The 14,464-nt window shown below is 49.8% G+C and overlaps 1 protein-coding gene across 2 annotated transcripts in view; it reads right to left on the bottom strand.

Annotated features, from left to right (window-relative positions):
* The window catches only part of NRBP2 (nuclear receptor binding protein 2), a 64,336-nt gene that overhangs the window by 31,083 nt on the left and 18,789 nt on the right, over positions 1–14,464 (bottom strand). For both annotated transcript variants that reach the window (XM_040433208.1, XM_040433210.1), the window contains exons 3-8: positions 7,895–8,017; positions 7,692–7,793; positions 7,173–7,262; positions 7,049–7,089; positions 5,283–5,377; positions 1,949–1,972 (exon numbers count right to left, since the gene is read on the bottom strand). In XM_040433208.1, coding sequence (XP_040289142.1) covers positions 1,949–1,972; positions 5,283–5,377; positions 7,049–7,089; positions 7,173–7,262; positions 7,692–7,793; positions 7,895–8,017 — 475 coding nt within the window. The remainder of the gene's footprint in view (positions 1–1,948; positions 1,973–5,282; positions 5,378–7,048; positions 7,090–7,172; positions 7,263–7,691; positions 7,794–7,894; positions 8,018–14,464) is intronic.

Genomic DNA, 14,464 nt, shown 5'->3' with positions numbered 1-14,464 from the left:
AGACACTATACGGTATTATCTCCTCTATAGACGGTACAGACACTATACGGTATTATCTCCTCTATAGACGGTACAGACACTATACGGTATTATCTCCTCTATAGACGGTACAGACACTATACGGTATTATCTCCTCTATAGACGGTACAGACACTATACGGTATTATCTCCCCTATAGACAGTACAGACACTATACGGTATTATCTCCCCTATAGACAGTACAGACACTATACGGTATTATCTCCCCTATAGACAGTACAGACACTATACGGTATTATCTCCTCTATAGACGGGGTAAAGTCACTATACGGTATTATCTCCTCTATAGACGGAGTACAGTCACTATACGGTAATATCTCCTCTATAGACGGTGTACAGTCACTATACGGTATTATCTCCTCCATAGACGGTGTACAGTCACTATACAGTATTATCTCCTCTATAGACGGTGTACAGTCACTATACGGTATTATCTCCTCTATAGACGGGGTACAGTCACTATACGGTATTATCTCCTCTATAGACGGGGTACAGTCACTATACGGTATTATCTCCTCTATAGACGGGGTACAGTCACTATACGGTATTATCTCCTCTATAGACGGAGTACTGTCACTATACGGTATTATCTCCTCTATAGACGGTACAGACACTATACGGTATTATCTCCTCTATAGACGGTACAGACACTATACGGTATTATCTCCTCTATAGACGGAGTACAGTCACAATACGGTATTATCTCCTCTATAGACAGTACAGTCACTATACAGTATTATCTCCTCTATAGACGGAGTACAGTCACAATACGGTATTATCTCCTCCATAGACGGTGTACAGTCACTATACGGTATTATCTCCTCCATAGACGGTGTACAGTCACTATACGGTATTATCTCCTCTATAGACGGGGTACAGTCACTATACGGTATTATCTCCTCTATAGACGGGGTAAAGTCACTATACGGTATTATCTCCTCTATAGACGGAGTACAGTCACAATACGGTATTATCTCCTCTATAGACGGTGTACAGTCACTATACGGTATTATCTCCTCTATAGACGGGGTACAGTCACTATACGGTATTATCTCCTCTATAGACGGGGTACAGTCACTATACGGTATTATCTCCTCTATAGACGGGGTAAAGTCACTATACGGTATTATCTCCTCTATAGACGGAGTACTGTCACTATACGGTATTATCTCCTCTATAGACGGTACAGACACTATACGGTATTATCTCCTCTATAGACGGTACAGACACTATACGGTATTATCTCCTCTATAGACGGGGTACAGTCACTATACGGTATTATCTCCTCTATAGACAGTACAGTCACTATACGGTATTATCTCCTCTATAGACGGGGTAAAGTCACTATACGGTATTATCTCCTCTATAGACTGGGTACAGTCACTATACGGTATTATCTCCTCTATAGATGGGGTACAGTCACTATACGGTATTATCTCCTCTATAGACGGGGTAAAGTCACTATACGGTATTATCTCCTCTATAGACGGAGTACAGTCACTATACGGTATTATCTCCTCTATAGACGGAGTACTGTCACTATACGGTATTATCTCCTCTATAGACAGTACAGTCACTATACGGCATTATCTCCTCTATAGACGGAGTACAGTCGCTATACAGTAATATCTCCTCTATAGACGGAGTACTGTCACTATACGGTATTATCTCCTCTCCTCTGGCGGTGCGGGGGTGGATCAGTCGCTGTGTCGGGATTACTGTTACATTCCCCATGTAAGAGTCAGGGGGGTGCATTCTGACACCCGAACTGCTAGGACTGCGCCTGTCAGGGCGCTGCTGTGGGGCAGTTAAGTTGTGAACGCAGCTCTGGTTGCTAATTGAGTAAAAGATGTGATGGAAAGATTCCTCCATGTTACACACAGAGTTCACGGCACATTCCTGGACTCACCGTTGGCGAACACCCGGTGCCAGACTGAGGACGATGGAGGTCAGCGATCAGAGAGGGGGCACGGAAGAAAAGACAACGGATCAGTGACAGTCAGGATGGTTCACATACAGAACATTATCCACAAGAGGAGAATGAGAGCAGAACGCCCCCAACAGGTTCTCATTATGTATCATCTGCTCAGCTCCTCCTGCTCTATAACACGCGGCCTGCAGATTACATGGTGACAGGTTCTCTTTATATATAATCTGCTCAGCTCCTCCTGCTCTATAACACACTGCCTGCAGATTACACGGTGACAGGTTCTCTTTATATATAATCTGCTCAGCTCCTCCTGCTCTATAACACGCTGCCTGCAGATTACATGGTGACAGGTTCTCTGTATATAATCTGCTCAGCTCCTCCTGCTCTATAACACGCTGCCTGCAGATTACATGGTGACAGGTTCTCTATATATATATAATCTGCTCAGCTCCTCCTGCTCTATAACACGCTGCCTGCAGATTACATGGTGACAGGTTCTCTGTATATATAATCTGCTCATCTCCTCCTGCTCTATAACACACTGCCTGCAGATTACACGGTGACAGGTTCTGTATATATAATCTGCTCAGCTCCTCCTGCTCTATAACACGCTGCCTGCAGATTACACGGTGACAGGTTCTCTGTATATATAATCTGCTCAGCTCCTCCTGCTCTATAACACGCTGCCTGCAGATTACACGGTGACAGGTTCTCTGTATATATAATCTGCTCAGCTCCTCCTGCTCTATAACATGCTGCCTGCAGATTACACAGTGACAGGTTCTCTTTATATATAATCTGCTCAGCTCCTCCTGCTCTATAACACGCTGCCTGCAGAATACATGGTGACAGGTTCTCTTTATATATAATCTGCTCAGCTCCTCCTGCTCTATAACACGCTGTCTGAGGAATACATGGTGACAGGTCCTCTTTATATATAATCTGCTCAGCTCCTCCTGCTCTATAACACGCTGCCTGCAGATTACATGTGACAGGTTCTCTTTATATATAATCTGCTCAGCTCCTCCTGCTCTATAACACGCTGCCTGCAGATTACATGGTGACAGGTTCTCTTTATATATAATCTGCTCAGCTCCTCCTGTTCTATAACACGCTGCCTGCAGATTACATGGTGACAGGTTCTCTTTATATATAATCTGCTCAGCTCCTCCTGCTCTATAACACGCTGCCTGCAGATTACACGGTGACAGGTTCTCTTTATATATAATCTGCTCAGATCCTCCTGCTCTATAACACGCTGCCTGCAGATTACATGGTGACAGGTTCTCTTTATATATAATCTGCTCAGCTCCTCCTGTTCTATAACACGCTGCCTGCAGATTACATGGTGACAGGTTCTCTTTATATATAATCTGCTCAGCTCCTCCTGCTCTATAACACACTGCCTGCAGATTACATGGTGACAGGTTCTCTTTATATATAATCTGCTCAGCTCCTCCTGCTCTATAACACGCTGCCTGCAGGTTACATGGTGACAGGTTCTCTTTATATATAATCTGCTCAGATCCTCCTGCTCTATAACACGCTGCCTGCAGATTACATGGTGACAGGTTCTCTGTATATATAATCTGCTCAGCTCCTCCTGCTCTATAACACGCTGCCTGCAGATTACATGGTGACAGGTTCTGTATATATAATCTGCTCAGCTCCTCCTGCTCTATAACACGCTGCCTGCAGAATACATGGTGACAGGTTCTCTTTATATATAATCTGCTCAGCTCCTCCTGCTCTATAACACGCTGCCTGCAGGTTACATGGTGACAGGTTCTCTTTATATATAATCTGCTCAGATCCTCCTGCTCTATAACACGCTGCCTGCAGATTACATGGTGACAGGTTCTCTGTATATATAATCTGCTCAGCTCCTCCTGCTCTATAACACGCTGCCTGCAGATTACATGGTGACAGGTTCTGTATATATAATCTGCTCAGCTCCTCCTGCTCTATAACACGCTGCCTGCAGAATACATGGAGACAGGTTCTCTTTATATATAATCTGCTCAGCTCCTCCTGCTCTATAACACGCTGCCTGCAGATTATATGGTGACAGGTTCTCTGTATATATAATCTGCTCAGCTCCTCCTGCTCTATAACACGCTGCCTGCAGATTACATGGTGACAGGTTCTCTGTATATATAATCTGCTCAGCTCCTCCTGCTCTATAACACGCTGCCTGCAGATTACACGGTGACAGGTTCTCTGTATATATAATCTGCTCAGCTCCTCCTGCTCTATAACATGCTGCCTGCAGATTACACAGTGACAGGTTCTCTTTATATATAATCTGCTCAGCTCCTCCTGCTCTATAACACGCTGCCTGCAGATTACACGGTGACAGGTTCTCTGTATATATAATCTGCTCAGCTCCTCCTGCTCTATAACACGCTGCCTGCAGATTACATGGTGACAGGTTCTCTGTATATATAATCTGCTCAGCTCCTCCTGCTCTATAACACGCTGCCTGCAGATTACACGGTGACAGGTTCTCTTTATATATAATCTGCTCAGCTCCTCCTGCTCTATAACACGCTGCCTGCAGATTACATGGTGACAGGTTCTCTGTATATATAATCTGCTCAGCTCCTCCTGCTCTATAACACGCTGCCTGCAGATTACATGGTGACAGGTTCTCTTTATATATAATCTGCTCAGCTCCTCCTGCTCTATAACACGCTGCCTGCAGAATACATGGTGACAGGTTCTCTTTATATATAATCTGCTCAGCTCCTCCTGCTCTATAACACGCTGCCTGCAGAATACATGGTGACAGGTTCTCTTTATATATAATCTGCTCAGCTCCTCCTGCTCTATAACACACTGCCTGCAGATTACATGGTGACAGGTTCTCTTTATATATAATCTGCTCAGCTCCTCCTGCTCTATAACACGCTGCCTGCAGAATACATGGTGACAGGTTCTCTTTATATATAATCTGCTCAGCTCCTCCTGCTCTATAACACGCTGCCTGCAGATTACATGGTGACAGGTTCTCTTTACTGGTCTGGATTCTGGGTTGAGACATTTTACCTTCACTGATACATTGTAACAAGCAGGAGAGAGTTCTGCTGCGCACAGAGGATGGCCCAGAGTGTATACAGCTGGAGCGCACAGTTCAGTATATGGGGCGGACTAGATGGTTCTTATCTGCCGACACATTCTAGGTTTCTAACCCCTCGGCTGCCGCGGTTCCCCCTCTGCGCAGCTTGTGAACAGTTGGATCTCTGGTTCTGGTGCCGCGGAGGTTCTCTTGACTTGAGCCTGCTATTAACCCCTCCCTTGCTGCTGCCTTTACCTGATCCGATCTTGATGAGTCCATTGTGCTGGATGAAGATGGTGTCATTAGTCAGGTTCCCGTGTATGAAGACTGGGTCACAAGAGTGGAGGTAACTGGGGAAAGACGGAGGACGTCAGGGCACCGCCCCATCCCCGGACCCCGCCCTCAGGGCACCGCCCCATCCCCGGACCCCGCCCTCAGGGCACCGTCCCATCCCCGGACCCCGCCCTCAGGGCACCGCCCCATCCCCGGACCCCGCCCTCAGGGCACCGTCCCATCCCCGGACCCCGCCCTCAGGGCACCGCCCCATCCCCGGACCCCGCCCTCAGGGCACCGCCCCATCCCCGGACCCCGCCCTCAGGGCACCGCCCCATCCCCGGACCCCGCCCTCAGGGCACCGCCCCATCCCCGGACCCCGCCCTCAGGGCACCGCCCCATCCCCGGACCCCGCCCTCAGGGCACCGTCCCATCCCCGGACCCCGCCCTCAGGGCACCGCCCCATCCCCGGACCCCGCCCTCAGGGCACCGTCCCATCCCCGGACCCCGCCGTCAGGGCACCGTCCCATCCCCGGACCCCGCCGTCAGGGCACCGTCCCATCCCCGGACCCCGCCGTCAGGGCACCGTCCCATCCGCGGACCCCGCCCTCAGGGCACCCTCCCATCCCCAGACCCCGCCGTCAGGGCACCCTCCCATCCGCGGACCCCGCCGTCAGGGCACCCTCCCATCCGCGGACCCCGCCCTCCGTACCGTCCCATCCCCGGACCCCGCCCTCAGGGCACCGTCCCATCGCCGGACCTCGCCGTCAGGGCACCCTCCCATCCGCGGACCCCGCCGTCAGGGCACCCTCCCATCCGCGGACCCCGCCCTCCGTACCGTCCCATCCCCGGACCCCGCCCTCCGTACCGTCCCATCCCCGGACCCCGCCCTCCGTACCGTCCCATCCTCGGATCCCGCCCTCCGTACCGTCCCATCCTCGGATCCCGCCCTCCGTACCGTCCCATCCCCGGACCCCAACCCCCGTACCGTCCCATCCCCGGACCCAGCCCTCCGTACCGTCCCATCCCCGGACCCCGCCCTCCGCACCGTCCCATCCCCGGACCCCGCCCTCCGCACCGTCCCATCCCCGGACCCCGCCCTCCGCACCGTCCCATCCCCGGACCCCGCCCTTCGCACCGTCCCATCCCCGGACCCCGCCCTTCGCACCATCCCATCCCCGGACCCCGCCGTCCGTACGCTCCCACCTCACCTCAGGGCACCCTCCCATCCCCGGACCCCGCCCTTCGCACTGTCCCATCCCCGGACACCGCCGTCCGTACGCTCCCACCTCACCTCAGGGCACCCTCCCATCCCCGGACCCCGCCCTTCGCACCGTCCCATCCCCGGACACCGCCGTCCGTACGCTCCCACCTCACCTCAGGGCACCCTCCCATCCCCGGACCCCGCCCTTCGCACCGTCCCATCCCTGGACCCCGCCGTCCGTACGCTCCCACCTCACCTCAGGGCACCCTCCCATCCCCGGACCCCGCCCTTCGCACCGTCCCATCCCCGGACCCCGCCGTCCGTACGCTCCCACCTCACCTCAGGGCACCCTCCCATCCCCGGACCCCGCCCTCCGTACTGTCCCATCCCCGGACCCCGCCCTCAGGGCACCCTCCCATCCCCGGACCCCGCCCTCAGGGCACCCTCCCATCCCCGGACCCCGGACCCCCCTACCGTCCCATCCCCGGACCCCGCCCTCAGGGCACCCTCCCATCCCCGGACCCCGCCCTCGGTCCCACCTCACCTCAGGGCTGACAGGATCTGTGTGCACCATCTCTTCCACGCCTGTGACACAATGCAGAGTTGCAGTCACTGTGAGGTCAGGACTCCGCGTACATTACACCCACATGACCCCGCCGCCTCCTTACCCTGGCGTTCATGGTTTTCCGATTCTTTTTCGTCTTCTTCAGGAACTGTCTGAGGCTTCCCGAGGAGACGTACTCCGTGATGAAGACCACCTGCCCCAACAGAAGAAGGCGATGAGCAGAGGACCCCGGACACTCATCACACGGGACCCCGGACACTCATCACACGGGACCCCGGACACTCATCACACGGGACCCCGCACCAGTCCCAGCGACCACGGTCTAATCACACGGGACCCCGCACTAGTGCAGCCCACCCGCAATGCACAGGTCATTAAATAGAACTCCCGACTGTCAGGGTCAATATACAAAGGCAAAGAAGTGGGGGCCCCCAGTATACAAAACAGGGGTTCTCCTGCACAAGAAGGAGGGGGCCCAATATTTAGAGACATACACAAGGAAGGGGGTCTCCCAGTCCATCATAGATAAAGCAGGAGGTCCCCCATTAGTTACTATTGCACACACAGGGAAGCGGGGTCCCCCACTTATTGAGTGTCACCCCGCTCATCCGCTGCCCCTCACCCGTGCCGAGGTCTCCTTCACGTCCAGCCAGTACTTGTGGAACTTCACCACGTTGGGGTGATCGACGACCATGAGCTTCTGGAACATGTTGCGGATCTTATCCTGGGGAGAGAGAGACAGGAGTCACCCCAAATCCCAGCGCCTGCGGGGTGCAGCGGCCGCCGCCTCCTGCAGCGTCTGCGGGGTGCAGTGATGTCTCTCACCTCATGAGACTTGAAGACCCTCTTGTCTGTGAACTGCAGCTCGTTCCACACGACCTCCACTCCCTCCTCCGTGTCCATGGCCAGGAACGTGCTCTCGATGCCGGGCATGTTACCCTGATTCACCTGCACAGAATGAAAAAAGAGGTCACTGGGGGAGGACACAAAGGACCAAAACCTCAGCAGAAACTGACCACAAGACATTAGCTCCTGCATATAAAATTGAATATTCACTGACAGCAAGCAGAGAGGAAGTGCCCCACAAAGTCTACGGGAAAGCTGCAGCACCCTCCTCCGCCCCGCTGTCCAGACCTCTCCGCAGCAGCTCCGCTTCTCTGGACAATCAGGTCAGTTCCCCAATCTGACTCTCCAGAACCGGAGCCATCATCCAGCACGGACCCCCACCCTCCACTGCACGGACCCCCCTCTTCTGTGTCCCCCGGGCCCTCCCCCTGTGATGGGCGTCCTCAGCGCTGGGGGATATGGAGGCGCTATATATGAAGAGGATTATTTCCTACTACAGTTCCTCATTTCCAGGACACCGCGCACGCGCTCCCCACTTCCGCCAGCGCCGACTCCAGGTTTTGCACACCTTTCTCCAGATGGATGGCGCCACTTATCTGACAAGCCACTTCCTGTCCAGGGCGTCCCTGGTGGAGGCCCTCGCCCACCTGCGGCAGCCCCAGGGATGAATATTGGGGTTGCTCCAGCATGTCTTCTCTCGCCTCTACCACCACCCTGTGCCCAATGTCCCCCACATCTCCAGGACTGGTAGAACTGGATGATGGTAACGATTGTCAGGCACTGGCCACGTCTGCACCACAGACCACCAGGGACTGCACGTGACCCTCCATAGTGAGCAGAAAGATGCACTCCACCTTTATCCACATCATAAGATGCACCTAAGCAGACGGCATCCCTCCAGCCAGCAGAGCCTCCCGCCACGAGAGCGTCCACGTCTCAGGGGACCAGAGGCGCGGCACAGGACACACCGGAGAGGACAGCCGCAGGAGGCTCCGCAACGTGATCGGGGTCAGACTAATAATAGAAACCGGGGCCTGGGAGCGACACTAAATGGAGCAGAAGAAACTCACAGCGCCGGCCTCGCCCATCAGGGTGTGGGGGGTGTCAGACTGGAACCAGTATCTGCACCAGAGGCCGAACCCAAAACCAGAGCAAGCTCCGTGCAGACCCTGAACCAGCAGGGAGCGCTGGGAGATTATCAATGTATACTGACTGCACCAGCAGAATAGTGAGTGCAGCTCTGGAGTATAATACAGGATGTAACTCAGGATCAGTATAGGATAAGTAATGTATGTACACAGTGACTGCACCAGCAGAATAGTGAGTGCAGCTCTGGAGTATAATACAGGATGTAACTCAGGATCAGTATAGGATAAGTAATGTATGTACACAGTGACTGCACCAGCAGAATAGTGAGTGCAGCTCTGGAGTATAATACAGGATGTAACTCAGGATCAGTACAGGATAAGTAATGTATGTACACAGTGACTGTACCAGCAGAATAGTGAGTGCAGCTCTGGAGTATAATACAGGATGTAACTCAGGATCAGTACAGGATAAGTAATGTATGTACACAGTGACTGCACCAGCAGAATAGTGAGTGCAGCTCTGGAGTATAATACAGGATGTAACTCAGGATCGGTACGAGATAAGTAATGTATGTACACAGTGACTGCACCAGCAGAATAGTGAGTGCAGCTCTGGAGTATAATACAGGATGTAACTCAGGATCAGTACAGGATAAGTAATGTATGTACACAGTGACTGCACCAGCAGAATAGTGAGTGCAGCTCTGGAGTATAATACAGGATGTAACTCAGGATCAGTGCAGGTTAAGTAATGTATGTACACAGTGACTGCACCAGCAGAATAGTGAGTGCAGCTCTGGGGTATAATACAGGATGTAACTCAGGATCAGTACAGGATAAGTAATGTATGTACACAGTGTCTGAACCAGCAGAATAGTGAGTGCAGCTCTGGAGTATAATACAGGATGTAACTCAGGATCAGTACAGGATAAGTAATGTATGTACACAGTGACTGCACCAGCAGAATAGTGAGTGCAGCTCTGGAGTATAATACAGGATGTAACTCAGGACCAGTACAGGATAAGTAATGTATGTACACAGTGACTGCACCAGCAGAATAGTGAGTGCAGCTCTGGAGTATAATACAGGACGTAACTCAGGATCAGTACAGGATAAGTAATGTATGTACACAGTGACTGCACCAGCAGAATAGTGAGTGCAGCTCTGGAGTATAATACAGGATGTAACTCAGGATCAGTACAGGATAAGTAATGTATGTACACAGTGTCTGAACCAGCAGAATAGTGAGTGGAGCTCTGGAGTATAATACAGGATGTGACTCAGGATCAGTACAGGATAAGTAATGTATGTACACAGTGACTGCACCAGCAGAATAGTGAGTGCAGCTCTGGAGTATAATACAGGATGTAACTCAGGATCAGTACAGGATAAGTAATGTATGTACACAGTGACTGCACCAGCAGAATAGTGAGTGCAGCTCTGGAGTATAATACAGGATGTAACTCAGGATCAGTACAGGATAAGTAATGTATGTACACAGTGACTGCACCAGCAGAATAGTGAGTGCAGCTCTGGAGTATAATACAGGATGTAACTCAGGATCAGTACAGGATAAGTAATGTATGTACACAGTGACTGCACCAGCAGAATAGTGAGTGCAGCTCTGAGGTATAATACAGGATGTAACTCAGGATCAGTACAGGATAAGTAATGTATGTACACAGTGACTGCACCAGCAGAATAGTGAGTGCAGCTCTGGAGTATAATACAGGATGTAACTCAGGATCAGTACAGGATAAGTAATGTATGTACACAGTGACTGCACCAGCAGAATAGTGAGTGCAGCTCTGGAGTATAATACAGGATGTAACTTAGGATTAGTACAGGATAAGTAATGTATGTACACAGTGACTGCACCAGTAGAATAGTGAGTGCAGCTCTGGGGTATAATACAGGATGTAACTCAGGATCAGTACAGGATAAGTAATGTATGTACACAGCGACTGCACCAGCAGAATAGTGAGTGCAGCTCTGGAGTATAATACAGGATGTAACTCAGGACCAGTACAGGATAAGTAATGTCTGTACACAGTGACTGCACCAGCAGAATAGTGAGTGCAGCTCTGGAGTATAATACAGGATGTAACTCAGGATCAGTACAGGATAAGTAATGTATGTACACAGTGACTGCACCAGCAGAATAGTGAGTGCAGCTCTGGAGTATAATACAGGATGTAACTCAGGATCAGTACAGGATAAGTAATGTATGTACACAGTGACTGCACCAGCAGAATAGTGAGTGCAGCTCTGGAGTATATTACAGGATGTAACTCAGGATCAGTACAGGAGAAGTAATGTATGTACACAGTGACTGCACCAGCAGAATAGTGAGTGCAGCTCTGGAGTATAATACAGGATGTAACTCAGGATCAGTACAGGATAAGTAATGTATGTACACAGTGACTCCACCAGCAGAATAGTGAGTGCAGCTCTGGAGTATAATACAGGATGTAACTCAGGATCAGTACAGGATAAGTAATGTATGTACACAGTGACTGCACCAGCAGAATAGTGAGTGCAGCTCTGGAGTATATTACAGGATGTAACTCAGGATCAGTACAGGAGAAGTAATGTATGTACACAGTGACTGCACCAGCAGAATAGTGAGCGCAGCTCTGGAGTATAATACAGGATGTAACTCAGGATCAGTACAGGATAAGTAATGTATGTACACAGTGACTGCACCAGCAGAATAGTGAGTATAATGGAGTATAATACAGGATAAGTCGCCTGTACGGAGCGGCTCCGTGTCCGGTCGCCTGTACGGAATGGCCGGCGCCTGATCTGCATGAAATCAGCTTATAAATAAAAGTGATGAGAGTCTCTCTGTATAATCCCCGTTGCAGGAGGTCAGCGGCGCTCGGTGCCACCCGGTCCAGGACAATGTCCTATTGTTTGCAGGACGTCAGGGAGGTGCAGGGTCCATCACGACCGCGGACACTCCCCGTACACAGCGCCATTACTACATGTAGGACAGTGTGATGACAACCTCACTCCATGGTTCCGGTTTTGAACCCAGACCTCACATCTCAGCCCGCACGCGGTTCTACGTAACGCCTGTGGTTCGCCCCTCGCTCCTGTCCGTGCATCTTTTCCGCACAGGCCGGTGTCCATCATTGTATAAGGAAACATTCTGCAACTTTCTATCAGATGTTGATTCAATTCTTCACCAAAGTCAATATCTCTGCTTGCTGTCAGTGAATGGGAACTGCTTAAATTCATAAACACACCTGCACCACAATGTACCAGCGCAGGTAACAGGTATAACAATGGATTGGTCCCGCTGATGACGAGAATGGACAGCCCTTCCCCCGCCTCCGGCAGATACAATGAGGCCGGTGGGGATTTATCTGTTTGACGTGGATCATGTGGATCCCAGAATTCACCAGAGACTTTGACAAACATGAGTGCAGCCCGGAGGCTGCAGGTGCATAACCCCAAGAGCTTGCACTTACTGAGAGAGGAATGGGGTCTCTAGTAACACATGAGCTCTCCCCAGCCTCCAGGGGCCATGGCGTGACTATGCTGCGTACACGGAGGTCTGGAGGCCGGTGCGTGTGAGTCCAGGCATGCGGCATGTGATACCCGGCTGCTTATAGATCCTATAACCTTCAGACAACCGGACTCTGTGTCACCCCCCCCCTCTGTCACCCTATTATAGTGTGTGCGCGCTGTGAGGATATACTGTAATATACTGATATAATACACTGCACTATTATACTCTGTGCGCGCTGTGAGGATATACTGTAATATACTGATATAATACACTGCACTATTATACTCTGTGCGCGCTGTGAGGATATACTGTAATATACTGGTATAATACACACTGCACTATTATACTCTGCGCGCGCTGTGAGGATATACTGTAATATACTGGTATAATACACTGCACTATTATACTCTGTGCGCGCTGTGAGGATATACTGTAATATACTGGTATAATACACACTGCACTATTATACTCTGCGCGCGCTGTGAGGATATACTGTAATATACTGGTATAATACACTGCACTATTATACTCTGTGCGCGCTGTGAGGATATACTGTAATATACTGGTATAATACACACTGCACTATTATAGTGTGTACGCGCTGTGAGGATATACTGTAATATACTGATATAATACACTGCACTATTATAGTGTGTGCGCGCTGTGAGGATATACTGTAATATACTGGTATAATACACACTGCACGATTATACTCTGTGCGCGCTGTGAGGATATACTGTAATATACTGATATAATACACTGCACTATTATAGTGTGTACGCGCTGTGAGGATATACTGTAATATACTGGTATAATACACACTGCACGATTATACTCTGTGCGCGCTGTGAGGATATACTGTAATATACTGGTATAATACACTGCACTATTATACTCTGTGCGCGCTGTGAGGATATACTGTAATATACTGGTATAATACACACTGCACTATTATACTCTGTGCGCGCTGTGAGGATATACTGTAATATACTGGTATAATACACACTGCACTATTATACTCTGCGCGCACTGTGAGGATATACTGTAATATACTGGTATAATACACACCACTATTATACTCTGTGCGCGCTGTGAGGATATACTGTAATATACTGGTATAATACACACTGCACTATTATACTCTGTGCGCGCTGTGAGGATATACTGTAATATACTGGTATAATACACTGCACTATTATACTCTGTGCGCGCTGTGAGGATATACTGTAATATACTGGTATAATACACACTGCACTATTATACTCTGCGCGCGCTGTGAGGATATACTGTAATATACTGGTATAATACACACTGCACTATTATACTCTGTGCGCGCTGTGAGGATATACTGTAATATACTGGTATAATACACACTGCACTATTATACTCTGTGCGCGCTGTGAGGATATACTGTAATATACTGGTATAATACACTGCACTATTATACTCTGTGCGCGCTGTGAGGATATACTGTAATATACTGGTATAATACACACTGCACTATTATACTCTGCGCGCGCTGTGAGGATATACTGTAATATACTGGTATAATACACACTGCACTATTATACTCTGCGCGCGCTGTGAGGATATACTGTAATATACTGGTATAATACACACTGCACTATTATACTCTGTGCGCGCTGTGAGGATATACTGTAATATACTGGTATAATACACACTGCACTATTATACTCTGTGCGCGCTGTGAGGATATACTGTAATATACTGGTATAATACACACCACTATTATACTCTGTACCCGCTGTGAGGATATACTGTAATATACTGGTATAATACACACTGCACTATTATACTCTGTGCGCGCTGTGAGGATATACTGTAATATACTGGTATAATACACACTGCACTATTATAGTGTGTGCGCGCTGTGAGGATATACTGTAATATACTGGTATAATACACACTGCACTATTATAGTGT

This window comes from Bufo bufo, chromosome 5 (genome assembly GCF_905171765.1).
Source record: "Bufo bufo chromosome 5, aBufBuf1.1, whole genome shotgun sequence".
In the NCBI taxonomy this organism is placed as follows: domain Eukaryota; kingdom Metazoa; phylum Chordata; class Amphibia; order Anura; family Bufonidae; genus Bufo; species Bufo bufo.
Note: the sequence above shows the minus strand (reverse complement) of the source record. Positions and strands in the feature narration are given on the sequence as shown.